At 31.6% G+C, this 25,728-nt stretch overlaps 1 protein-coding gene across 1 annotated transcript in view; it reads right to left on the bottom strand.

Annotated features, from left to right (window-relative positions):
• The window catches only part of LOC148938709 (anoctamin-10-like), a 98,615-nt gene extending 77,978 nt beyond the window's left edge, over positions 1 to 20,637 (bottom strand). The window contains exon 1 of the mRNA XM_089107598.1: positions 20,417 to 20,637. Within this exon, the coding sequence (XP_088963724.1) occupies positions 20,417 to 20,599 (183 nt within the window). The 5' untranslated portion in view covers positions 20,600 to 20,637. The remainder of the gene's footprint in view (positions 1 to 20,416) is intronic.
• Between the last annotated feature and the right edge of the window lie 5,091 nt (positions 20,638 to 25,728).

The raw sequence follows: 25,728 nt of genomic DNA on the forward strand, positions 1-25,728 counted from the left end.
TTTTTGTGTTTTTTTTTCAAAAAAAAATCTGTTAATACGTTTAAGCAATAAATATCTTGAAGCTTAACCCGTCTTTATCCTTTAGAATAGTTTTATTCATTTATTTAAATTATTAAGAAATTGTAAGTAAGTAACAATGGCTTTCTTGAATTCGCTTCCTGGACACAATACAGATATTTAATTCAAGAAATCATAATAAAATCGCAAGTAAGTAATAAAGTCTTTATTGTTTTCACGTATTGGATACACAATACTGAAATTTCATTCAAGAAATTATGAAGGAATTGTAAATAGGTAACACACTCATTCTTGAGATCACCTCTTATATGAACAATACAGAAACTTCATTTAAGAAATTATCAAAAATTGTAATTAAGTAGTAAATTCTTTCTTAAATTCGCCTTCTGGATAAGTAAAAAAGATATTTCATTCAATAACTTATAACAAAGTTCCAATTAAGTAACAAACTCTTTCTTGAAGTTACCTCATGGATACACAATGCAGAAATTTCATTTAAGAAATTATCAAAAAGTGTAAGTAAATAGCAAATTCTTTCTTGAATTCCCCTCCTGGATAAATAAAAAAGACATTTCATTTAAGAAATTATGACAAAATTCTAAGTAAGTAACAAACTCTTTCTTGAAGTTACCTCATGGATACATAATGCAGAAATTTCATTTAATAAATTATTAAAAAATTGTAAGCAAGTAACAAAACTCTTTCCTGAAGTCACCTTGTGGATACACAATGCAGAAATTTTATTAAGGAAATTATGAAAAAATTGTAAGTAAGTAGCAAATTATGTCTTGAATTCACCTGCTGGATAAACAAAAAGAAATTTCGTTAAAGAAATTATGACAAAATTTCAAGTAAGTAACAAACTCATTATTGTTTTCACGAATTATATACACGATTTAGAAATTTAATTAAATAAATTATGAAAAAATTGTAAGCAAGTAGCAAATTATTTCCTGAATTCACCTCTTGGATACACAATACGGAAATTTCATTAAATAAATTATGAAAAAATTGTAAGCAAGTAACAAACTCTTTCCTGAAGTTAACTCTTGTATAAACAATGCAGAAACTTCATATAAGAAATTATAAAAAATTATAAATACGTAGCAATTTCTTTCTTGAATTTGCCTCTTGAACAAACAAAAAAAAGTCATTTTATTCAAAAAACTATAACAAAATTTTAATAAGAAACAAATCCTTTCTTGAAGTTACCTCATGGATACACAACGCAGAAATTTCATTTAAGAAATTATCGAAAATTGTAAGTAAGTAGCAAATTCTTTCTTGAATTCGCCTCCTGGATAAATAAAAAAGACATTTCATTCAAGAAATTATGACAAAATTATAAGTAAGTAACAAACTGTTTCTTGAATCCTCCTCCTGAATGCACAATACAGATATTTCATTTAAGAAATTACGAAAAAATTGTAAGCAAGTAACAAACTCTCTCTTGAATACACCTCGTGAATACAAAATGCATAAATTTTATTAAAGAAATTATTAGAAAATTGTAAGTAAGTAGGAAATTCTCTCTTGAATTCACGTGCTGGATAAAAAAAACATATTTCGTCCAAGAAATAATCAGAAAATTCCAAGTAAGTAACAAACTCTTTATTGTTTTCACGACTTAGATACAAGTTGTACAAATTTATTTCGAGAAATTAAAAAAGAAAGAAAGTAAGTAACAAACTCTTTATTGATTTCACCTCTTGGATACAAAAAAAGACATTTCATTCAAGAAATTATGACAAAATTCTAAGTAAGTAAAAAACTCATTCTTGAATTCGCCGTTTACATGCACAATACAGAAATACAGTACAGGTTACGTGCGCGCACGTAACCTCGTCTAAATTAACCTTAAAAAATGAAATAAAGCTATGTCGACTTTGCATATTTTATTCAACATATCCGAGAAAGCGCTGGAGGGGGGCATTCCTGTCGACTTTTGGAGGAAATTGTCAGGTGTGGGACTCGAACCCACGACCCCATATGGGGACCAAATCCTAAGTCTAGCACCTTAACCACTCGGCCAACCTGACAATGGGTGTTGTCTAAAAAACCAGTCTGGTTGAAAACGTGGAGTTTTCGTACTGGTCACTTTTTTGCAATGTGTAGGAACCAGTGGGGAATCCCCGTTCGTTTGGAAAGGTGACGAGGAAAGGCAAGCAAATAGCATATAGTTTCAAAACGTGTTTAATCATGTTTAGAGGTCCCATAGAATGAAATTTCTGTATTGTGCATGTAAACGGCGAATTCAAGAATGAATGTTTTACTTATAATTTTTTCATAATTTCTTGAATGAAATGTCTTTTTTTTGTATCCAAGAGATGAAAATCAATAAAGAGTTTGTTACTTACTTTCCTTTTTTTTATAATTTCTTGAATTAAATTTCTACATCATATATCTAAGTTGTGAAAACAATAAAGAGTTTGTTACTTACTTGGAATTTTCTCATAATTTCTTGAACGAAATGTCTTTTTGTTTATCCGGCAGGTGAATTCAAGAAAGAATTTGCTACTTACTTACAATTTTCTCATAATTTCTTTAATGAAATTTCTGCATTGTGTATCCACGAGGTGTATTCAAGAAAGAGTTTGTTACTTGCTTACAATTTTTTCGTAATTTCTTAAATGAAATATCTGTATTGTGCATTCAGGAGAAGGATTCAAGAAACAGTTTGTTACTTACTTACAAGTTTGTAATAATGTATTGAATAATATGTCTTTTTTATTTATCCAGTAGGTGAATTCAAGAGAGAGTTTGCTATTTACTTGATAGTGTCTATCATTTAGATAATTAATTTTCTGTGTCGTGTATCCCTGAAGTAACTTAAAGAACGGATTTTCTACATATTTAGAATTTTTTCATAATTTATTGAATGAAATATCTTTTTTTTTGTTTATCCAAGAGGCAAATTTAAGAAAGAATTTGCTACTTACTTACAATTTTTGATAATTTCTTAAATGAAGTTTCTGCATTGTGTATCCAAGAGGTGACTTCAGGAAAGAGTTTGTTACTTGCTTACAATTTTTTGATAATTTCTTAAATGAAATTTCCTTATTGTGTATCCAAGAATTGACTTTAAGAAAGAAATTGTTACTTACTGAGAATTTTATTATAATTTCTTGAATAAAATTTCTACATCATGTATCTAAGTCGTGAAAACAATAATGAGTTTGTTACTTACTTGGAATTTTGTAATAATTTCTTGAACGAAATGTCTTTTTGTTTATCCATCAGGTGAATTCAAGAAAGAATTTGCTACTAATTACAATTTTTTCATAATTTCCTTAATGAAATTTCTGCATTGTGTATCCACGAGGTGACTTCAGGAAAGAGTTTTGTTACTTGCTTACAATTTTTTCACAATTTCTTAAATGAAATTTATGCCTTGTGTATCCATGAGGTAACTTCAAGAAAGAGTTTGTTACTTGCTTAGAATTTTGTCATAATTTCTTTAATGAAATGTCTTTTTTATTGATCCAGGAGGCGAATTCGAGAAAGAATTTGCTACTTACTTACAATTTTTGATAATTTCTGAAATGAAATTTCTGCATTGTGTATCCATGAGGTAACTTCAAGAAAGAATTTGTTACTTACTTAGAATTTTGTCATAATTTCTTGAATGAAATGTCTTTTTTATTTATCCAGGAGGCGAATTCAAGAAAGAACTTGCTACTTACTCACAATTTTTGATAATTTCTTAAATGAAATATCTGAATTGTGCATACAAGAGGTGACCTCAAGAATGAGTGTATTACCTAATTATAATTCCTTCATAATTTCTTGAATGAAATTTCAGGATTTTGTATCCAATAGGTGAAAACAATAAACACTGTATTACTTACTTGAGATTTTATTATGATTTCTTGAATTAAATATCTGTACTGGGTTCAAGAAGTGAATTCAAGAAAGTCGTTTTTACCTGCTTAAAATTTCTTAATTAATTAAAGAAATGAATAAAAATATCATAACGAATATAGACGGTTTAATCTTAAAGATTTTTTTTGATTAACATTTAAAAAGGATTTTTTTTTTGAGAGAAAAAAACAAAAAAAAAACACATATTTAAAAAAAAAAATTAATTTGATTTAACACTTAAAAAGCCAGAAACAATGAACCATTGATATATAATATTTTTTTTTTACCATGTGTTATGGATTTATCATGATCAGGCATGTCCTTAGGTATCCACTGGGCGAAGAACCTAACCACGTCTTCAGGACGATGATAATCCCCTTCAAATATAGGACACTTAAACTCTTCTAGATTGAAAAGTGGAATCCTAGGGTCACACTTTTGAATTAAAACTTTATCTGTAGGTACATTACCCTTTACGTAGAGTGCTTCAACCCCGAAAAAGCTGCAAATTTCACTGACTTCCTCCTGAACTCCACCCCTTCCCCCTTCACTATCCAATGATAACAGTCAATTTCTTCGAGATCCATAGACAATAATAAAAAAGCACATTCAAATATAACACCACAAGATGATTTTTTTAATCCGATAAATTCTGTGTCATACAGTCCTATCATCTTGGAGGCTATTAATGTAGTCGTTAAGCAGAGAAATACTTCATCAAACTTTTATACCTTCGCTCAAGGTTGAATTGAGTTATGGGTAGTGAGATGAGTCCTAAAACCATCTGAATTCATTTTGGGGAGGAGTCATAAAACCTCCAGTGGGAAAGCCACATCGTGTCTCTGACCAATCATAGAGCACAATTGTTAGAACCATAAGCATATTTTGACATTTTAAGATATGTACAAAAATAAAAAAATAAATAAAGTTGAAAAATGTTAATGAATCCTAAATCTTTTGGAAACAGCTTCTATTTTCCCCCTTTTTAGCATTATTTTCACTAAATACTTGCCCCGCCCACTCCCCAGACAGTTCAGAAAGAAGCAATAGTCTATTTCTCCTGAAGCATTTCAAGTCAAATGTTTACCGGGGTATTAAATAAGTAGCATTTTTACACCTCCCTCAAAATTTAATTTCCCCCTTCCTAGCTTTATTTTAACTGAATACTTTCCGCCCCCCCTCGCACGTCATATAAATTAGTCAAAATACAGCTTAACAAAATCTAAATTTCATAATTTTGTATGTTATTAATTACGCTGAATAAAAAATTGAACACCAAAAAAGCCAGGATAATTATTCGCTTGTTTGATTTGGCATATACAATGCAGTGTTTTGAATAATAGCAATAGAATAAAAATAAAAAAACATTTGTCAAGAAATATTGATTTGTTCAGAAAGAACCAATAGTCTATTTCTCCTGAAGCATTTCTAGTCGTATGTGTACCGGGATATGAGATCCATAGACAATAATAAAAAAGCACATTCAAATATAACACCACAAGATGATTTTTTTAATCCGATAAATTCTGTGTCATACAGTCCTATCATCTTGGAGGCTATTAATGTAGTTGTTAAGTAGGGAAATACTTCATCAAACTTTTATATCTTCGCTCAAGGTTTAATGGAGTTATGGGTAGTGAGATGAGTCCTAAAACCATCTGAATTCATTGTGGGGAGGAGTCATAAAACCTCCAGTGGGAAAGCTACATCGTGTCTCTGACCAATTATTGAGCACAGTTATTAGAACCATAAGCATATTTTGACATTTTCTGATATGTACAAAAAGAAAAAAAGAAATAAAGTTGAAAAATGTTAATGAATCCTAAATCTTCTTGGACACAACGTCTATTTCTCCTCTTTTTATCGTTATTTTCACTAAATAACTGCCCCCACCCACTCCCCAGACCGTTCAGAAAGTAGCACTAGTCTATTACTCCTGACGCCTTTCTAGTCAAATGTTTACCGGGTTATTAAATAAGTATCATTTTGAATACTCCCTCAAAAATTAATTTCCCGCTTCCGCGCTTTATTTTAACTGAATACTTTCCCCCCCCCCTCTCCCGTCATATAAAGTAATCAAAATAGAGCTTAGCCAAATGTAAATTTAATAATTTTTTATTTTATTAATTAAAATAAAAAAAAAATTTAACAACAAAAAATCCACGATAATTATTAGCTATTTTGATGTGGCATAGACAATGCAATGTTTTGGATAATAGCAATACAGTAAAAATAAAAAAATATTTGTCAAGGAATATTGATTAGTTCAGAAAGAAGCAAAAGTCTATTTCTCCTGAAGCATTTCTAGCCGTATGTTTACCGGGATATTAAATAAGTACCATTTTTACACCCCCCCCCTCAAAACTTAATTTCTCTTCCAAGCATTATATTAACTAAATACTTGCCATATCGGGACTTGTTCATTGTCTCGGGTATTTTACGATTTCTCATAGGCCACTGGCCTAATTTGGCTTTAGTGTGTGCCCCATTGTTTTTGTGTGGGTTCCATTGTAACTGAATCCCCGTGTAACAGAACCCCAAGCAACTGAACCCCCATGCATCTGAACCCTTGTGCAAGTGAGCCCTCTTTAACTGAACCCTCATGCAACTCAACCCCCGTGCAACTCCAACCTAAACTAGCTCTGGATTTTTACTATTATTCAAATAAGATCGTTCGTACGGTCCAATTCACGAATCCCTTATCCCTTTTTGCAAATATAGTTAGCTTTTTACGTAAAGTGATTTAACAGCATATGTCAATCAAACAATTCTGAGTGTAGTCTACTATTCTTTAATTAGCAGCATCGTACATTTTGTTTAAATACTTATTTTTTCATTTTCCAGATTCAAGATTTTTATTTAACACAAATGAATAGACAAGCTGAAGTATATAAAACGAGCAAACATAGAGCTACGATCTAAATTAATTTTAATTGTTGTAATAAAAAATTTTAAATTGCCAAAAAAAAAACAAAAAAAAACATGTTATGATGATATTGTTTAAAAAAGCCATCTGGCTGCATCAAATAATATAAATTATACTATCAAAACGTGTTTGTTCACTATATACATATATAATATAAAAGGATTGCTCGCTTTTTGCAATGTAATCGTCAAACCACACTGTATATTCATGCCTCAGGCTTGTCGTCGTGAAAATACACTGTACATTCATATAATCATGAGGACAAATAGCAATAAAGTAAAAATAAAAGCATAGTTGTAAAACAATCACGATTAGTTCAGAAAGAAGCAATAGTCTATTTCTCCTCAAGCATTTCTACACCCCCCTCAAAACTAAATTTCCCCCTTTTGAGCATTATTTTCACTAAATACTTGCCCCCACCCACTCCCCAGACAGTTCAGAAAGAAGTAATAGTCTCTTTCTCCTGAAGCATTTCAAGTCAAATGTTTACCGGGGTATTAAATAAGTAGCATTTTTACACCTCCCTCAAAACTTAATGTCCCCCGGCCTCGCTTTATTTTACCTGACTCCTTTCGGGGGCCCCCCGCACGTTATAGAAAGTAGTCGAAATATAGCTTAGCCAAATCTAAATTTAATCATTTTTTTATGTTATTAATTACAATGAAAAAAAATTTAACACCTAAAAAGCAACGATAATTATTCGCTAGTTTGACGTGGCATAGATAATGCAATGTTTTGAATAATAGCAATACAGTAAAAATAAAAAAATATATTTGTCAAGGAATATTGATTAGTTCAGAAAGAAGCAATAGTCTATTTCTCCTGAAGCATTTCTAGTCGTATGTTTACCGGGATTTTAAATAAGTACCATTTTTACACCCCCCTCAAAACTTAATTTCCCCCTTTTTAGCATTATTTTAACTAAATACTTTCCCACACCCACACCCCATACTGTTCAGAAAGAAGTAAAAGTATATTACTCCTTAAGAATGAATAGAAAAATGTTAAACGGGGTATTTCAAATTTAGAATTTTTTAAAACAAATATAAAATTAAGGTCAGCCTTTCCTATAGTTTTTTTTACTGTCTACTTGCCCCACCCCCCTCACTTCATATAAATTAGTCAAAATATAGCTTAGACAAATCTAAATTTCATCATTTTTTTATTTTATTAATTAAACTGAAAAAAAATTTAAAACCTAAAAAGCCACGATAATTATTCGCTAGTTTGATGTGGCATAGACAATGCATTGTTTTGAATAATAGCAATACAGTAAAAATAAAAAAAAAATTTGTCAAGGAATATTGATAAGTTTAGAAAGAAGCAATAGTCTATTTCTGCTGAGGCATTTCCAGTTTTATGTTTACCTGGATATTAAATAAGTACCATTTTTACACCCCCCCTCAAAACTTAATTTCTCTTCCAAGCATTATATTAACTAAATACTTGCCATATTGGGACTTGTTCATTGTCTCGGGTATTTTACCATTTCTCATTTAGAATGTGTTACCTCCAAAATTGACTCCCCCTCCCCCTCTCCTACCCTCCCCTGCCGCTCAGAAATGGGGGGACGAAGGGAACGTTAGATCCTATTTTAAATTGACAATACTTTTCAAACGTTACTTGTGTATTATACAGACCACATCGGAGAGGTAAAGCTAGGTCAAGTAACAAATTACCTGAGTTAACAACCCCTTTGGGGTTACCTTAAATGTTAATCAGTTTAATCTTTTTTTTTTCTCCACCGTCATACAATCCAATCACTAATTAGAATCATCCACACTCCTATTATTCAAAACATTAATTAATATCGTTCATAGAGTCCAATTTGCGAATTCCTTATCCCTTTTTGCAAAAATGTCAAATACTCACTCTCTTTGAAAAATTCACACTAAAAGTGTACAAGACTATCTACAAAATTAATCAAGTTACACTGCATAGAAATCATAGACATGCTTGAGTACATTATACGTTGCCAAGTTTAAAAAAAACCCTACTAATCAAGTTACTGTATATGGAATAACCGCTGCTCTCTCTCTGATTGACCCCAAAAAAATGGGTGTCACCTTAGAAACCCGTCTGGTAAGGCATGTAATCAAACTCTCAAAACATGGTTGAGTACATTATACATTGCCAGGTTTATTAAAAAAACCTACTAATCAAGTTACTGTATATGGAGTAACCACCGCTCTCTCTCTGATTGACCCCCCAAAAAATGGGTGTTACCTTAGAAACCCGTCTGGTACAGGGGCACACCAAAAATGGTACCTCTTACTCTACTCTCGGTTCATTTCTTTAATTTTGTTTTTACTACTACCACTGCTACTACTGCAATTGCGACTGCTACGGCTACTATTACAACCATTGAACTAAATCAAAAGACTTTAAGTGTATCCAGGTTGTCAAAATGACATAGATGCAATATTTAAGGAACAGAATATGGTATTAAGTTGAAACTTTAGGCGAAGCTTGAGAAGGATGTGAAACTAAATAAAATGAAAGCACTTAATACTAAAGCAAATACTCTAAGCCGTTCCTAAAATATCACTGATACACCCTTTTGACAACCTTCATGCACATAGTGTGTTTTGATTTAATTCAACACTCCCCTCGACGGTCCCTGAAAGCTTCACTTCAATACCTTTAGCCTTTTCCTACACCGAGCATAGAACATGCCCCCGTTACCCAAAAACAAATGCTATATGCAAACCACCTGCAAATTGCATAACTTGCAGCCCTTGTCCCAATGGCTGTGGGAGGTCATGTCACCACAGGATGGATATTTTTGTGCCTTTCAACTAGGCTGAGCAAAATGGCCATCTCTAAACTTCGATCGGCACAAAAAGTGGCGTGGGAGGGGTTACTTGCTTTCCAATCACTTTTGTTTCTTAAAAGAGCACTAGAACTTTCAATTTCCAATGGAAAGAGTCCCCTCCAAAGTTTCTACAACAACTCCTTCCATACAAAGTGCCTTGGTGAAAATAAAAAAGAAGAGAAAATAATGCATAGAGCCCACTTCACTCTTTACTTAGGCGGCGCTATTGTTCTACCTATGATCTTGGTCAGGTTCTTTTGTTGTTGTTTTCTTCTTCTTCTTTTGGTGACGTTATGAGAAATCAAACACACAGCCCGAAAAAAAAAATAGTTTTCTGTGAAGTACAATTGACACTCTGGTCTTTCCGGTGTTACTCTGGTCTTACTCAATAGCGTTTTGGCCTCCTTTGGGCCAAAGTTGTTATTTCACACTAAAACTGGGAGGAATTACAACTTAGCTGCTAAATTACCTATTCTGTTTCTTAAAAAGGGAAGTAGAAATCTCAATTCCCATTCAAACGAGCCCTCCTCTTTTGTTCAACAACCCTTTATTGTTTATACAATATTGTTTTATTGCTATTGCTATACCCCATATTGTTTATACAGTCAGTCTTGAGAAAGAAAAATAATTAAAAACAAATAAACATGTACTAATGAACAACCTTCTCATAAAAAAATACAAATTTTCTACCAATATATCTTAAAAGCCACTGCTCCAAGACTCCCAGGTATACTAAATTTGGGCACTATAATTTTCATCAAGATCCCCCCCCCCCAAGAATCCCGACACCCATTGGTTTCCAACAGATTGTCATCAAACAGTTCGTCATCGAGCTGTAAGTAAGGAGAGACCCGGCTCAATAGTAAGCAAAACTCTAAAAAATGGAACTTTTATATCAATAGATATATCAAAAGAATCAGATTTTTATGTTGATTTTAAATATTTAACTTTTATCAAGTTTAATCTTACTCATCAAACGTTACGAGCCTGAAACAATTTGCCTTGTTTTTGAAAAAAGGGGAAAACAACCCTTAAAAGTCTTAGAATCTTAATTAAAGTCACACCATCAGATTCAACGTATCAGAGAACCCTAGTGTGGAGATTTCAAGCTCCTATCTGCACAAATGTAGAATTTTGTATTTTTGCCAAAAGAAAGATCACGGATGTGTGTTTATTTGTTTTTTTGTTGTTTTTTTTTTTCAAGGGTTACGTGGGAGGATCTTTCCATGGAGGAAATTCTCATAAGGGAAGATAATTTCCATGAAGGGGGCGCTGGATTTTTCAACATTATTTAAAAAAGAATAAGAAATTAAATAAAAAACAAGTTTTTTCAACTGAAAGTAAGGAGCAACATCAAAACTTAAAACGAACAGAAATTATTACGTATATGCGGGGGTTTGTCCCCTCCTCAATACCTCGCTCTTTCCGCTAACGTTTGTTTAGTACTCTTAAATGAGCTGTTTATTCTTATTGAGGCATTTGTGGTTCAAGGGTCATTCTTAAAGCATTGGAACAGAATTCGAACTTTAGCGTAAAGAGCGAGGTATTGACGAGGGGAAGAACCCCGCATATTACCTAATGAGAGTAGTAAAGCATTAATAGATACAAAACGTGATTGCGTAATTTGACTTTCACAAGCCTGAGGCATGGATATGCGTGCAGTTTAACCGGTACATTGGCTTACCACGGGCCAGTTACCTATTACTATGAACCCTACATGGCTTGGCAGACAGGTTTTCTATTGTGACACTCATTTTTTGTGTGTCAAACGGCTAAAGAAAGCTGGTGGTTACTCCATATGATAACTTGATTAGTCGGTTTTTTAAAAAAACTTGGCAAGCTATAATGTACTCAATTAAAAACCCTATATAAATGAGATGATAGTGTACTGTATAATGCACAAGTGATGTTTTGGAGAGTATTGTCAATTTAAAATAGTTTAGAAATAAAAAAATTTAACAAGAAATGGCTGAAAAGTAATTTGAGGGAGATGGGTTGCATGGAGGGTTGAGTTGCACGAGGGTTCAGTTAAAGGGCTACAGTTACACGGGGGTTTAGTTAAATTTTCGTCTGAAAAATAGGAGTTCACACTTAAAAAGTTCTATTAAGAGCTATTTTTATGGAAATGGTTCATTTTTGAACCAAAACTATGCTTTTCTGACTGAAGATACACATTTGAATGAGAAAAAGTAAAAATGTACACAACTGAAACAGAGAAGTGTGTTTTGACTGTATTTTCTATAATTTCGTCTGAAAAATAGGAGTTCACACTTAGAAAGTTCTATTAAGAGCTATTTTTATGGATATGGTTCATTTTTGAACCAAAACTACGCTTTTCTGACTGAAGACATACATTATAATCAGATAAATTGTTTAAAAATATGCTAAAAGATGATTCCCGTGAAACTATTGCAGTTTTCTATAAAAATGAATGATTTTCAAAATCAAAGAAAATGGTCCCCATTTAGCTAGTTAAAATTGCGCCTAAATTCTTGATTTTCATTCTAACTTAACTTGTAGTAATATGACTTCATTCAAACAAGTAAATCAGCTTTATTTAATGTATAATAGCGCACAAAAAAAAGACTATTATTTTTCATCGTTCTTCCCTCCATGACCAGGTGCTAACGCCTCTATCTCACTTTCACTTAGTTTCCTTCTTAGTATACGGTAGTAATTATGATCACGGCATCGCCATACTTCATAATAGCCATCATGCGTTATGTAATGATCATCATCCAATCTAGGCTCCCGATCTAAAAAAAAAAAATTAAAGAAAAACGTTTTACTAGTAAATTCAAATTTCAGAGGGACTTAGCCCCCCTCCCCTCCAACAATACAAAATCTTAAGAAGGTGACGAGTATATTCGATAGAAACGTCAAAGCATACATTTTTCTACTATATAAATAAAATCTCTCCTCCACAGGTATGTTTACAAGTTTTAATTGTTTTGAAAAACAGTTCTTTATCATTCAGAAACAAGCTTTTTTTCCAAACATGTTGTATTTTTCTGGTTTGAATGAAAAGCTTGCGTGTTACAAAGAGAGTGAGAGTTTTGGGAGTCAAATTTCACAGGCTCTTTCTATAAAAACTCGACTTTACAGCTCTTAATGCTGTTCTGGGTGCTAAACGAGTCATTACCAAGGACTGGAATCCCCCCATAAGCATGGTGACATACGCCAACTGGCAAAATACTGGAAAAGGGTACAGAAAATCTGCAACTACGAGTGCCGCCATGGCTTCTGATTCAGATTACTTCTGAGTGATGTTTAATGTCATATTTTTGGTCATTTTTGGTGCATAGTTTATGCATTACAGAGTAGTGGGAACCTCAGATAACTCAAAGCTTATAAACCCAGTTCCAGTTTTAAAAATAAAAGATGCCGTTATCTAGATATTTAATGTAATTTAAGAAATAGTAAAAGATATGGTTTTTATTATACAATTTGTGGGGGTATAGCCAACTCGACCTTATAAGGTGAGTGAAGGATCTTTTAAAAGCATTTTGGAGAAAAATATTGTTTCAACATTAAAATCTCCAGTACATGTTAGACCAGATCATAACCTCCAAAGTCACTTCTGTTATCAGTCGTAATTTAAAAAGATTTTTTTTCCTGTATTGTTTGTAGGCGGTAGCGTACATTAGGAGAGGGCTACATGAGCAATCCTCCCCTCTATCGAGATCTTCATAAAAGGGAAAAGGAGGATTTGTATGCAAACTATTAAATGGAAAAACAAGTCACAGCAACTGGTTTTGGGCCATATTCTGTAATAATACAAGGTTAAAATTAGCCCCTGATTTGTATTAACATCTTCATCTAGGACCAATTTCAGCCTGGTGCTATAAACGATCGTAAACGGCCGAAAATGCTCATTTTGAGTTTTACTCGATTATTTATTGTAATTGCTTTTCAGTTTGGGTTTCATTTATTTATAGATGCTAATTAGTGGTAGTTTCATGTTTGGTAGATTATTTGATTTTATTTTTGCTTAATTTTTGTTTAATGGAATTCTTTACCTCTCTTTGAAAAACATATTTTGTAGAAAAGGTCAGTATAAAAGGGTTATTCAAATTCTTCCTTGACTAGCTACCCCTGTGAGGGATATAAGCCCTTTTTGACCCTTGATACAATAGGCAATGGTATAATATAGTGAACATATCTATAAAATTACTAAATAAAATATTTCATTCAATATGTGAAACGCATTAAGAACCATATTTGGCATTGGGCCAGGTTTATAGACTCCCTATAGACGGTCCGTTATTTAAGCTAATAAAAGTCCAAAACTATAGAGTGTTGTTTTGAACAATTAGTTGCTTCACGAAAAGGCAAGGAAAGATTTGGTTTTCTTGTAATCTTCAAGAACTTACTTTTGATTTCAGTTGAGTTTGTGAAAATTTAACCTTGGCCTTTTCTATTTATTTCAGCATCGTTGGGTTTTAAGTCTATATGTGGCTATGAAATTTTCCTAAGACTATGTATTAAAAACAAAAAATGAGTAAAAAATAGTTTTGCAATTGAAAATTAAATTATGTTTTGGAGCCCAATTTCACCAAATTAAGAGACGTATTGTTTAATTAAAATAGGAAGTTTTTTTAATAGTATAAAATGCTTTAATTTAGAGATTATCATATTAAAAATATGCTTGGGCCAGGTTTATAGACTGCCTATAGACGGTCCGTAATTTAAGCTAATACAATTTTAAAACTTTACAGTCGTTTATTGAGCAATTCAGTTCCTCGAGAAAAGGCAATGAAAGATTCGTTTTTCTTTTAATCTTCAAGTACCTTCTGTTGATTTCAGGTGGGTTTTTGAAAAATTTACCTTTCCTTATTTGATTAGTTCAAACATTAATTTGGTTTTTAATATCCATGTGATAGTAGAGTTTTCTTAGGAGTATGTATTAATCAAAATAAATGAGTAAAAAATAGTTTTACAATTGAAAATTAAATTATGTTTTGGAGGCCAATTTGACCAAATTAAGAGTTTGAATATTTCAGTAGTGTTCTGTCGTGGTTTACCTTGTCAAAGAATGGTTTACCATGTCACAGTTACATTCTCTTGATTTTTCAAAGTTCATTTTGAATTTCTTTCGTTGAAATGCAAGAGTTGGAATATTTCAGTAGTGTTTTCTTGCGATTTACCTTGTCACAGTTACATTCTCTTAATTTTTCAAAGTTTATTTTGAATTTCTATCATTGAAATGCAAGAGTTGGAATATTTCGGTAGCGAATTTATGGCAAATCCAGGGAAGAATTTTTTTTGAAACGCTTTCTGGGTCTCATTACAAAAATGACGTTCATCGTAAAAACATAAGATGTTCCCACAAAAGGATTTTCGTTCTTAATTAGAAAAAATTAAAAAAAACACTTTTTCCCACAAAATAACTTTTTCAAAAAAAAGTAAAGAACTCCATTAAACAAAAATAACATCAAATAATCTACCAATCGTGAAACTGCCACAAATCAGCATCGATAAATAAATGAAATCCAAAATGAACAGAAATTACAATAATTAACCAAGTCAAACTCAAAACGAGCAGAAATTAACATAAGTTGGGCGCGAAACCCCTATGCCTTCCCAAGGCCAGAACAAAATTTGCACTTTACTGAAAAATACAAGTGAATGTTTCGAATTGTAAGAAGGAACTGAACAAACATCACTCCATTTTTAAGACATTTTAACATAAGTTGGACGCAAAACACCTATGCCTTCCCAAGACACGAACAAAATTTGCACTTTACTGAAAAAATACAAATGGTTTTACTTTTACACCTTTAATAAATCAAATGATATTAACATTTTGATTACTAAATATCAATATATGTATATTAAACTGACAATGCACATTCACTTGTATTTTTCAGTAAAGTGCGAATTTTGTTCTGGCCTTGGGAAGGCATAGGGGTTTCGCGCCCAACTTATGTTAATTTCTGCTCATTTTGAGTTTGACTCGGTTAATTATTGTAATTTCTGTTCATTTTGGGTTTCATTTATTTATCGATGTTGATGTGGAAAAAGTGTTTTTTTTATTTTTCTAATTAAGAAACTGAATAACAAAATCAAAATTAAATTGCATTTACTACTTTTCATTTAAACTAATGCATTTTCTATAAAAAAAATTGAAATTATTTCGTTTAAACTATTGCAGTTTCTATAAAAATAACTAGTCGCTCCTTACTTACAGTTCGTTACCACGAACTGTTTGAAAAAATATTAGTGTTGTTCCTTACTTTCAGTTGGAAAAAAAAAACTAAGCTATGTCTAGCGATAAACTTATTAGAGTGACAAAAACATTTTTCTTGGGTTGATCTAGGTTCATTTAGAGTCGCGCGCGACTCTAAGTGAACCTAGATCAACCCAAGAAAAATGTTTTTGTCATATACATATAGACACATATAGAGTTAAAACACAATGATGCTGAAATAAATAGAAAAGGCCAAGGTTAAATTTTCACAAACTCAACTGAAATCAAAAGTAAGTTCTTGAAGATTACAAGAAAACCAAATCTTCCCTTGCCTTTTTCGTGAAGCAACGAATTTTACAATAAACCACTCTATAGTTTTAGACTTTTATTAGCTTAAATTACGGACCGTCTATAGGCAGTCTATAAACCTGGCCCAATGCCGAATAAGGTTCTTAATGCGTTTCACATATTGAATCAAATATTTTATGTTATTAAATTTATAGGTATGTTCACTATATTATACCATTGCCTATTGTATCAAGGGTCAAAAAGGGCTTATATCCCTCACAGTGGTAGCTACTCAAGGAATAATTTGAATAACACTTTTATATTGACCTTTTCTACAAAATATGTTTTTCAAAGAAAGGTAAACAATTCCATTAAACAAAAATTGAGCAAAAATAAAATCAAATAATCTACCAAACGTGAAACTACCACTAATCAGCATCTATAAATAAATGAAACCCAAACTGAAAAGAAATTACAATAAATAATCGAGTCAAACTCAAAACGAGCATTTTCGGCCGTTTACGATCGTTTATAGCACCAGGCTGAAATTGGTCCTAGATGAAGATGTTAATACAAATCAGGGGCTAATTTTAACCTTGTGTTATTACAGAATATGGCCCAAAACCAGTTGTTGTGACTTGTTTTTCCATTTAATAGTTTGCATACAAATCCTCCTTTTCGCTTTTATGAAGATCTAGATAGAGGGGAGGATTGCTCATGTAGCCCTCTCCTAATTTACGCTACCGCCTACAGACAATACAGGAAAAAAAAATCTTTTTAAATTACGACTGATAACAGAAGTGACTTTGGGGGTTATGATCTGGTCTAACACGTACTGGAGATTTTAATGTTGAAACAATATTTTTCTCCAAAATGCCTTTAAAAGATCCTTCACTCACCTTATAAGCTCGAGTTGGCTATACCCCCACAAATTGTACAATAGAGACCATATCTTTTACTATTTCTTAAATTACCTTAAATATATAGGCTAGATAACGGCATCTTTTATTTTTAAAACTGGAACTGGGTTTATAAGCTTTGAGTTATCTGAGGTTCCAACTACTCTGTACTGCAAAAACTATGCACCAAAAGTGACCAAAAATATTACATTAAACATCACTCAGAAGCAATCTGAATCAGAAGCCATGGATGCACTCGTAGTTGCAGATTTTTTGTACCCTTTTCCAGTATTTTGCCAGTTGGCGTATGTCACCATGCTCATGGGGGGATTCCAGTCCTTGGTAATGACTCGTTTAGCACCCAGAACAGCATTAAGAGCTGTAAAGCCGAGTTTTTATAGCAAGAGCCTGTGAAATTTGACTCTCAAAACTTTCTCTCTCTTTGTAACACGCAAGCTTTTCATTCAAACCAGAAAAAAATACAACGTGTTTGGAAAAAGCTTGTTTCTGAATGATAAAGAACTGTTTTTCAAAACAATTAAAACTTGTAAACATACATCTGGAGGAGAGATATTATTTACATAATAGAAAAAAGCGTGCTTTGCCGTTTCTATCAAATATACTCGTCATATTCTTAAGATTTTGTATTGTTGGAGGGGAGGGGGGCTAAGTCCCTCTGAAATTTGAATTTACTAGTAAAACGTTTTTCTATAAATTTTTTTTTTTTTAGATCGGGAGCCTAGATTGGATGATTATCATTACATAGCGCATGATGGCTATTATGAAGTATGGCGATGGCGTAATCATAATTACTAACGTATACTAAGAAGGAAACTAAGTGAAAGCGAGATAGAGGCGTTAGCACCTGGTCATGGAGGCAAGAATGAGGAAAAATAAAAGTCTTTTTTTGTGCTCTATTATACATTAAATAAAGCTGATTTACTTGTTTGAACGAATTCCTATTCCTACAAGTTAAGTTAGAATGAAAATCAAGAATTTAGGCGCAGTTTTAACTAGCTAAATGGGGACCATTTTCTTTGATTTTGAAAATCATTCATTTTTATAGAAAACTGCAATAGTTTCACGGGAATCATATTTTAGCATATTTTTAAACAATTTTCCTGATTATAATGTATATCTTCAGTCAAAAAAGCGTAGTTTTGGTGCAAAAATGAACCATATCCGTAAAAAATAGCTCTTAATAGAACTTTTTAAGTGTGAACTCCTATTTTTCAGACGAAATTATAGAAAATACGTTCAAAACACATTTCTCTGTTTCAGATATGTACAATTTCACTTTTTCTGATTCATATGTGTATCTTCAGTCAGAAAAGCATAGTTTTGGTTCAAAAATGAACCATTTCCATAAAAATAGCTCTTAATAGAACTTTTTAAGTGAGAACTCCTATTTTTCAGACGAAATTATAGAAAATACAGTCAAAACACACTTCTCTGTTTTACTTGCGTACATTTTCGCTTTTTCTGATTCAAATGTGTATCTTCAGTCAGAAAAGCGTGGCTTTGGTTCAAAAATGAACCATTTCCATAAAAATAGCTCTTAATAGAACTTTCTAAGTGTAAACTCCTATTTTTCAGACGAAATTATAGAAAATACAGTCAAAACACACTTCTCTGTTTCAGTTGTGTACATTTTTACTTTTTCTGATTCAAATGTGTATCTTCAGTCAGAAAAGCATAGTTTTGGTTCAAAAATGAACCATTTCCATAAAAATTGCTCTTAATAGAACTTTTTAAGTGTGAACTCCTATTTTTCAGACGAAAATTTAACTAAACCCCCGTGTAACTGTAGCCCTTTAACTGAACCCTCGTGCAACTCAACCCTCCATGCAACCCATCTCCCTCAAAACACTTTTCAGCCATTTCTTGTTAAATTTTTTTTATTTCTAAACTATTTTAAATTGACAATACTCTCCAAAACATCACTTGTGCATTATACAGTACACTATCATCTCATTTATATAGGGTTTTTAATTGAGTACATTATAGCTTGGCAAGTTTTTTAAAAAACCAATTAATGAGGTTATCATATGGAGTAACCACCAGCTTTTTTTAGCCGATTGACACACAAAAAAAATTAGTGTCACATTAGAAAACCTGTCTGCCAAGGCATGTAGGGTTCAGAGTAATAGGTGACTGGCCCGTGGTAAGCCAATGTACCGGTTAAACTGCACGCATATCCATGCCTCAGGCTTGTGAAAGTCAAATTACGCAATCACGTTTTGTATCTATTAATGCTTTACTACTAAGGAGGAATTTCGCCCCCTCGTCAATACCTCGTTCTTTACACTAAAGTTAAAATTTTGTTAAATAATGGCCTATATAAGTAATAATTTGTTTCTGGTATTTTCCAGCGAATCTTAGCAATAAAACAAGTTTTTTCCAACTGAAAGTAAGGAATAACATTAAAACTTAAAACGAACATAAATTATTACGTATATCTTTTTTCTTTCATTCATTTCAGTGATTTGAGAATTGCTCAACTTGTTACTTTTATTTTCATAAAAATAGTTTCGACACCTTGAGCCGTTTTGTTACTATGCCTTATAAAATTAGTTCCGCAAATATCGCTAATTTAAGTTACGTGTAAGAATCTTTCCATTGAGAAATTTCTCGTGGGTGAAGGGAATTTTCTATGGAGGGGGAGCTGGATTTCCTGACATTTAAAAAACAATGAGTAATTAAATAAAAAACAAGTCTTTTTCAACTAAAAGTAAGAAGCAACATTAAAACTTAAAACGAACCAAAATATTACGTATATGAGATGGGTTGCCTCTCCTCAATAGCTCACTCTTACGCTAAATTTTTTTTTTAACTTTTAAAAGAGGTTATTATTCTAATTAAACAGCCTTTGTTATTCAGGAGTCATTCTTAAACAACTGGAACAAAAATCAAACATAGGTTATTATAAGGTTATTATTAGTTTAAAAAAAAAGTAAAATCAATATGCAAATTTCGTTTTAATTATTCATGTACGGTGAGCCAAATTCAAAACCTGCATTAATTCAAAAACATTCAGAAATTACATAAACAAAAAACAAGTTTTTTCACTGAAAGTAAGGAGCGACATTAAAACTGAAAACGAACAGAAATTATTCCATATATGAAAGGGGCTGTCCCCTCATCAACGCCCCGCTCTTTACGCTAAATTTTTTATTGTTTTATAAGGTAGAGTTTTGAGAAAGAGTCAAACTTTAGCGTAAAGAGCGGGGCGTTGAGGAGGGGACAGCCCCTTTCAAATACGGAATAATTTCTGTTGGTTTTAAGTTTTAATGTCGCTCCTTACTTTAAGTTATAAAAAAATTGTTTTTTTATTTAATCCAACTTCAAAAACCGACACAATTCTCACAGGGGTCTTCAATTATTTAATCAGTAAAAAATTAAATTGTAAATTTTAAAACCTTTGAAGGATCGTAGGATTCCATCCTCATAATCAATTCGGCTCCATTATTTAATACCCTTTGACGGAATTTCTGTACAATCCACTCAAGTGTTTCATAGGCAATATCAGGAGCAAACTCGACAACATATAAAGACTCAGTTGGGTTAGTGTTATTCAGTAGCTCCAGTCCCCGAGGACCCATGGTAGAAGAAATCGATGAATTGTCTCACTTCAGTTCTTTTAGCTAAAATAAATTTCAAAATTAGAATAAGTGAGATGAAAATGAGAGTAGAAAGGACCCTATAACTCGTGACAGGACCACGTGGTTTATGGTCCTAATATGGGCATAGAGTCATTAGGGAGAACACGTGGTTAATGGGGTCAATGACCTAAAGTCAGTCATTAATCAAATTGTTTCCGGGCAAAGTTTAATAATGTCTGACAGGTACTATCAATCATTAATCAAATTGTTTCCAGGCGAAGTTTAATAATGTCTGACAGGTGATGTCAAGATTGATTGATATGTCACGAAAGGGGAATTAATTTGTTGTTTCTAAGGGGAATTATTGAGTCAAGAAAGGGGACTTAATTTGATGTTTCTAAGGGGAATTATTGATTCACGAAAGGGGAATTCATTGTTGTTTCTAAGGGGAATTATTGATTCAAGAAAGGGGAATTAATTTGATGTTTCTAAGGGAAAGGTGGGGAAGAGATATATTGATTGCGTAATCGAAGGGAGAGAATTCCCGAGAAATTGATTACAAAATCGGTAGAACCCTATAAGGAGCTCGTGACGGGAATCCATTTATGGGCATAGAATGACGTAATCAACTAGGAGAATTGGATTTCTGAGAAATTGATTACATAATCGATAGAACCCTATCAGAAGGTCATGACGGGAATTCATTTATGGGCATAGAATGACGTAATCAACAAGGACAAATGAATTTCTGAGAAATTTATTACTTAATCGGTAGAAACTTATCCGAAGGTCATGATGGGAATCCATTTATGGGCATAGAATGACATAATCGACTATGACAATTGGATTTCTGAGAAATTGATTACATAATCGGTAGAACCCTATCAGGAGGTCCTGACGGGAATCCATATATGGACATAGAATGACGTAATCAACTAGGACAAATGGATTTTCTGACAAATTGACCTCTTAACCATTCAAGACCTTTCTTTAACCATGTCGGTTCTATTGACATTGAGGACGTTCAACTGACATCCATTTTCCAACATAAAATACAGATCATTTCCACCATCAACAATCCTTTACACCTTTTTGGTTGACTCATAACCAATTCACACCTTACAAAGACTATTCATAGCCTCATCATAAATAAATGTACATTCACAAACCATATTCCAAGTTGAATCACTTATCTTTTTCACTCACAACTATACTTTACAGCTTTTTCGATACCTCAACACCAAGAAATACCTTTCAAAATGCATATCAGAGCAAGTTACTTTCTGAATGTCCCTCCTAAACCCATTTTCCAACTTGAAGTACTTATCTCTTTCATCCACAACTATACTTTACAGCTTTTTGGATAACTCAACACCAAGAAATACATTTCAATGACAATTTCAGAGCAAGTTACTATGTTAATGTCCCTCCTAAACATCTTTTCCAAATGGAAATATATACACTGTTCTTTAAAACATCGACTTTAAATCTTTTTGGTTGTCCCAACACAAAGAAATACCTTTCAAAGATCATTTCAGAGCACGTTACTTTCTGAATGTTCCTCTTAAACCCATTTTGCAACTTGTAGTACTTATATTTTTCAGCCACAACTATACTTTACAGCTTTCAAAGACCATTTCAGAGCAAGTTACTTTCTTAATGTCCCTCCTAAACCCATTTTACAACTTGAAGTACTTATCTTTTTCACAAAAAGCTATACTTTACAACTTTTTGATTTCATAATCAAAATTAAATACCTTTAAAAGACCATTTCAGAGCAAGTTACTTTCTTAATGTCCCTCCTAAACCCATTTTCCAACTTGAAGTACTTATCTTTTTCACTCACAACTATACTTTACAGCTTTTTGGAAACCTCAACACCGAGAAATACTTTTCAAAGACCATTTCAGAGCAAGTTACTTTCTTAATGTCCCTCCTAAATCCATTTTCCAACTTGAAGTACTTATGTTTTTCACCCACAACTATTCAATACAGCTTTTTGGATACCTCAACACAAAACTATTACGTTAATAGTACATTTCTGTTAAATTAATTCTCCGAACGTCATAATTAAGTCCAATATCCGACTTGATGTACTTATCTTTTTTCACTCACAACTATACTTTACTGCTTTTTGTGTAGTACCACACCAAGCAGTACTTTTCAAAGGCATCTTAGAGCAAGCTCTTTTCTTAATATTCTTCTTAAATCTTTTTTACAAATTCTAATTTTTTCCATAGTAGAGAGAAAAAGCTATATCATAGCTGTGAATATTTTCTCGAAAGATAAGCAGTTCTATTTCAATTTTAAATTTTCTCAATGAAGTGAAGAAAAGTTCAAGTTCTCTTCTGAATTTTCTCAATGAAAAAGAAATTAGTTTTTATTCAATTCTATTTTTCCAAATAATATAAAAATTTTCCACTTTAGTTCAGATTTTTCTCAAAGAGATGAAAAATTTAAAATACTATCCCAAATTTTCTCAACGAAGTGAAGAACAGTTCAAGTTCTCTTCTGAACTTTACCAAAGAACACAATTCAATTCTAATTTATCCAGAGGAAACAAAAATGTTCCACTTCACTTCTTTATTTCACATAGAAATAAAGAAATTTAAAGTTCATTTCTAAATTTTTCGGTGGAAGATAGAAACAGTAATACCATACTTGTGAATATTTTCACGGAAGATAAAAAGTTCTAGTTCAATTTAAAATTTTCTCAACGAAGTTAAGGAAAGTTCAAGTTCTCTTCTGAATTTTCTCAATGAAAAAGAAATTAGTCATTGATCATTTCTGTTATTCCAAATAATATAAAAATTTTCCACTTTAGTTCAGATCAGTCTCGAAGAGATGAAAAATTTAAAATACTGTTCCAAATTTTTCACAGAAGATAAAAAAGTTCAAGTTCTCTTCGGAATTTTACCAAAGAACACGATTGAATTCTAATTTCTCCAGCGAAAACAAAAATCTTCCACTTCAGTTCTTTATTTCACAAAGACATAAAGAAATTTAAAGTTCAATTTTAAATTTTTCGATTGAAGATGGAAAAAGTAATACCATACTTGTGAATATTTTCACGAAACATAAAATGTTCTAGTTCATTTTAAAAGTTTCCCAACAAAGTCAAGAAAAGTTCAAGTTATCTTCTTAGAGTTACAATAGAACACAATTCAATTTTAATTTCTACGGATACAAAAAAAATCTTACAATTAATTTCTTTATTTCACAAACACAAAAGTAAATTTAAAGTTAAATTCTAATTTTTCGGAGGAAGATGGAAAAAGTAATACCATACTTGTTAATATTTTCCTGGAAGATAAAATGTTATAGTTCAATTACAAATATATCAACGAATTGAAGAAGAGTTCAAGTTCTCCTGTAAACTTTACCAAAAAACACACTTCAATTGTAATTTCTCCAGAGAAAACAAAAATCTTCCACTTCAGTTCTTTATTTCACAAAGACATAAAGAAATTTAAAGTTCAATTCTAATTTTTCGATGGAAGACAGAAAAAGTAATACCATACTTGTGAATATTTTCACGCAAGATAAAAAGTTCTAGTTCAATTTAAAATTTTCTCAACGGAGTCAAGGAAAGTTCAAGTTCTCTTCTGAATTTTCTCAATGAAAAAGAAATTAGTCATTGATCATTTCTATTTTTCCAAATAATATAAAACTTTTCAACTTTAGTTCAAATCTTTATCGAACAAACGAAAAATCTAAAATAAAGGTCCAAATTTTATAAATTAAACCAAGAAAATTTAAAATTCTATTATGAAGCTCATAAAAGAACACACTTAAATTCTAATTTCTGAAGAAAAAACAAAAATATTCCACTTCAGTTCTTTATTTCACAAAGACATACATAAATTTACAGTTCAATTATAATTTTTAGTTGTTAGATAGAAAAAGTAATACCAAAATTGTGAATATTTTCCTGGAAGATAAAAAGTTATAGTTAAATTTAAAATTTTCTCAACGAAGTCGAGGAACGTTCAATTTGTCTTCTGTATTTTCTCAATGAAAAAAAAATTAGTCATTGATCATTTCTATTTTTACAAATAATATAAGAATTTTCCCCATTAGTTCAGATCTATGTCAAAGAGATGAAAAATCTAGAATACGATTCCAAAATTTTCACAGAAGATAAAAAATTTCAAGTTCTCTTCGGAATTTTACCAGAGAATACAATTGAATTCTAATTTCTCCAGACAAAATAAAAATCTTCCACTTCAGTTCTTTATTTCACAAAGACATAAAGAAATTTAAAGTTCAATTATAAATTTTTCGGTGGAAGATAGAAAAAGTAATACCATACTTGTGAATATTTTCCCGGAAGATAAAAAGTTCTAGTTCAATTTTAAATTTTCTCAACGAAGTGAAGAAAAGTTCTAGTTCTCTTCTGAACGTTACCAAAGAACACACTTCAATTCTAATTTCTCCAGAAGAAAACAAAAATCTTCCACTTCAGTTCTTTATTTCACAAAGACCTAAAGAAATTTAAAGTTTAATTCTAATTTTTCGGTGGAAGATGGAAAAAGTAATACCATACTTGTGAATATTTTCACGGAAGATAAAAAGTTCTAGTTCAATTTAAAATTTTCTCAACGAAGTCAAGTAAAGTTCAAGTATTCTTCTGAAATTTACCAAAGAATACACGTTAATTCTAATTTCTCCAGAGAACACAAAAATCTTCCACTTCAGTTCTGTATTTCAGAAAGACATAAAGAAATTTAAAGTTTAATTATAAATTTTTTGGTGGGAGATTGAAAAATTTATACCATACTTGTGATTATTTTCATGGAAGATAAAAAGTTCTAGTTCAATTTAAAATTTTCTCAATGAAGTGAAGAAAAGTTCATGTTCTCAACTGAATTTTAACAAATAACACAAATCAATTCTAATTTATACAGAGAAAATAAAAATATTCAACTTAAGTTATTTTTTTAACATATAAATAAAGAAATTTAGAGTTATATTCTAAATTTTTCGGTGGAAGATAGAAAAAGTAATACCATAATTGTGAATATTTTCCCGGAAGATAAAAAGTTCTTGTTCAATTTAAAATTTTCTCAACGAAGTGAAGAAAAGTTCAATTTCTATTCTGAACTTTACCAAAGAACACAAATCAATTC

The sequence above is a fragment of the Artemia sp. Qi Xiang Cuo genome, unplaced genomic scaffold, assembly GCF_049724085.1.
Source record: "Artemia sp. Qi Xiang Cuo unplaced genomic scaffold, ASM4972408v1 HiC_scaffold_3018, whole genome shotgun sequence".
NCBI classification, from domain to species: domain Eukaryota; kingdom Metazoa; phylum Arthropoda; class Branchiopoda; order Anostraca; family Artemiidae; genus Artemia; species Artemia sp. Qi Xiang Cuo.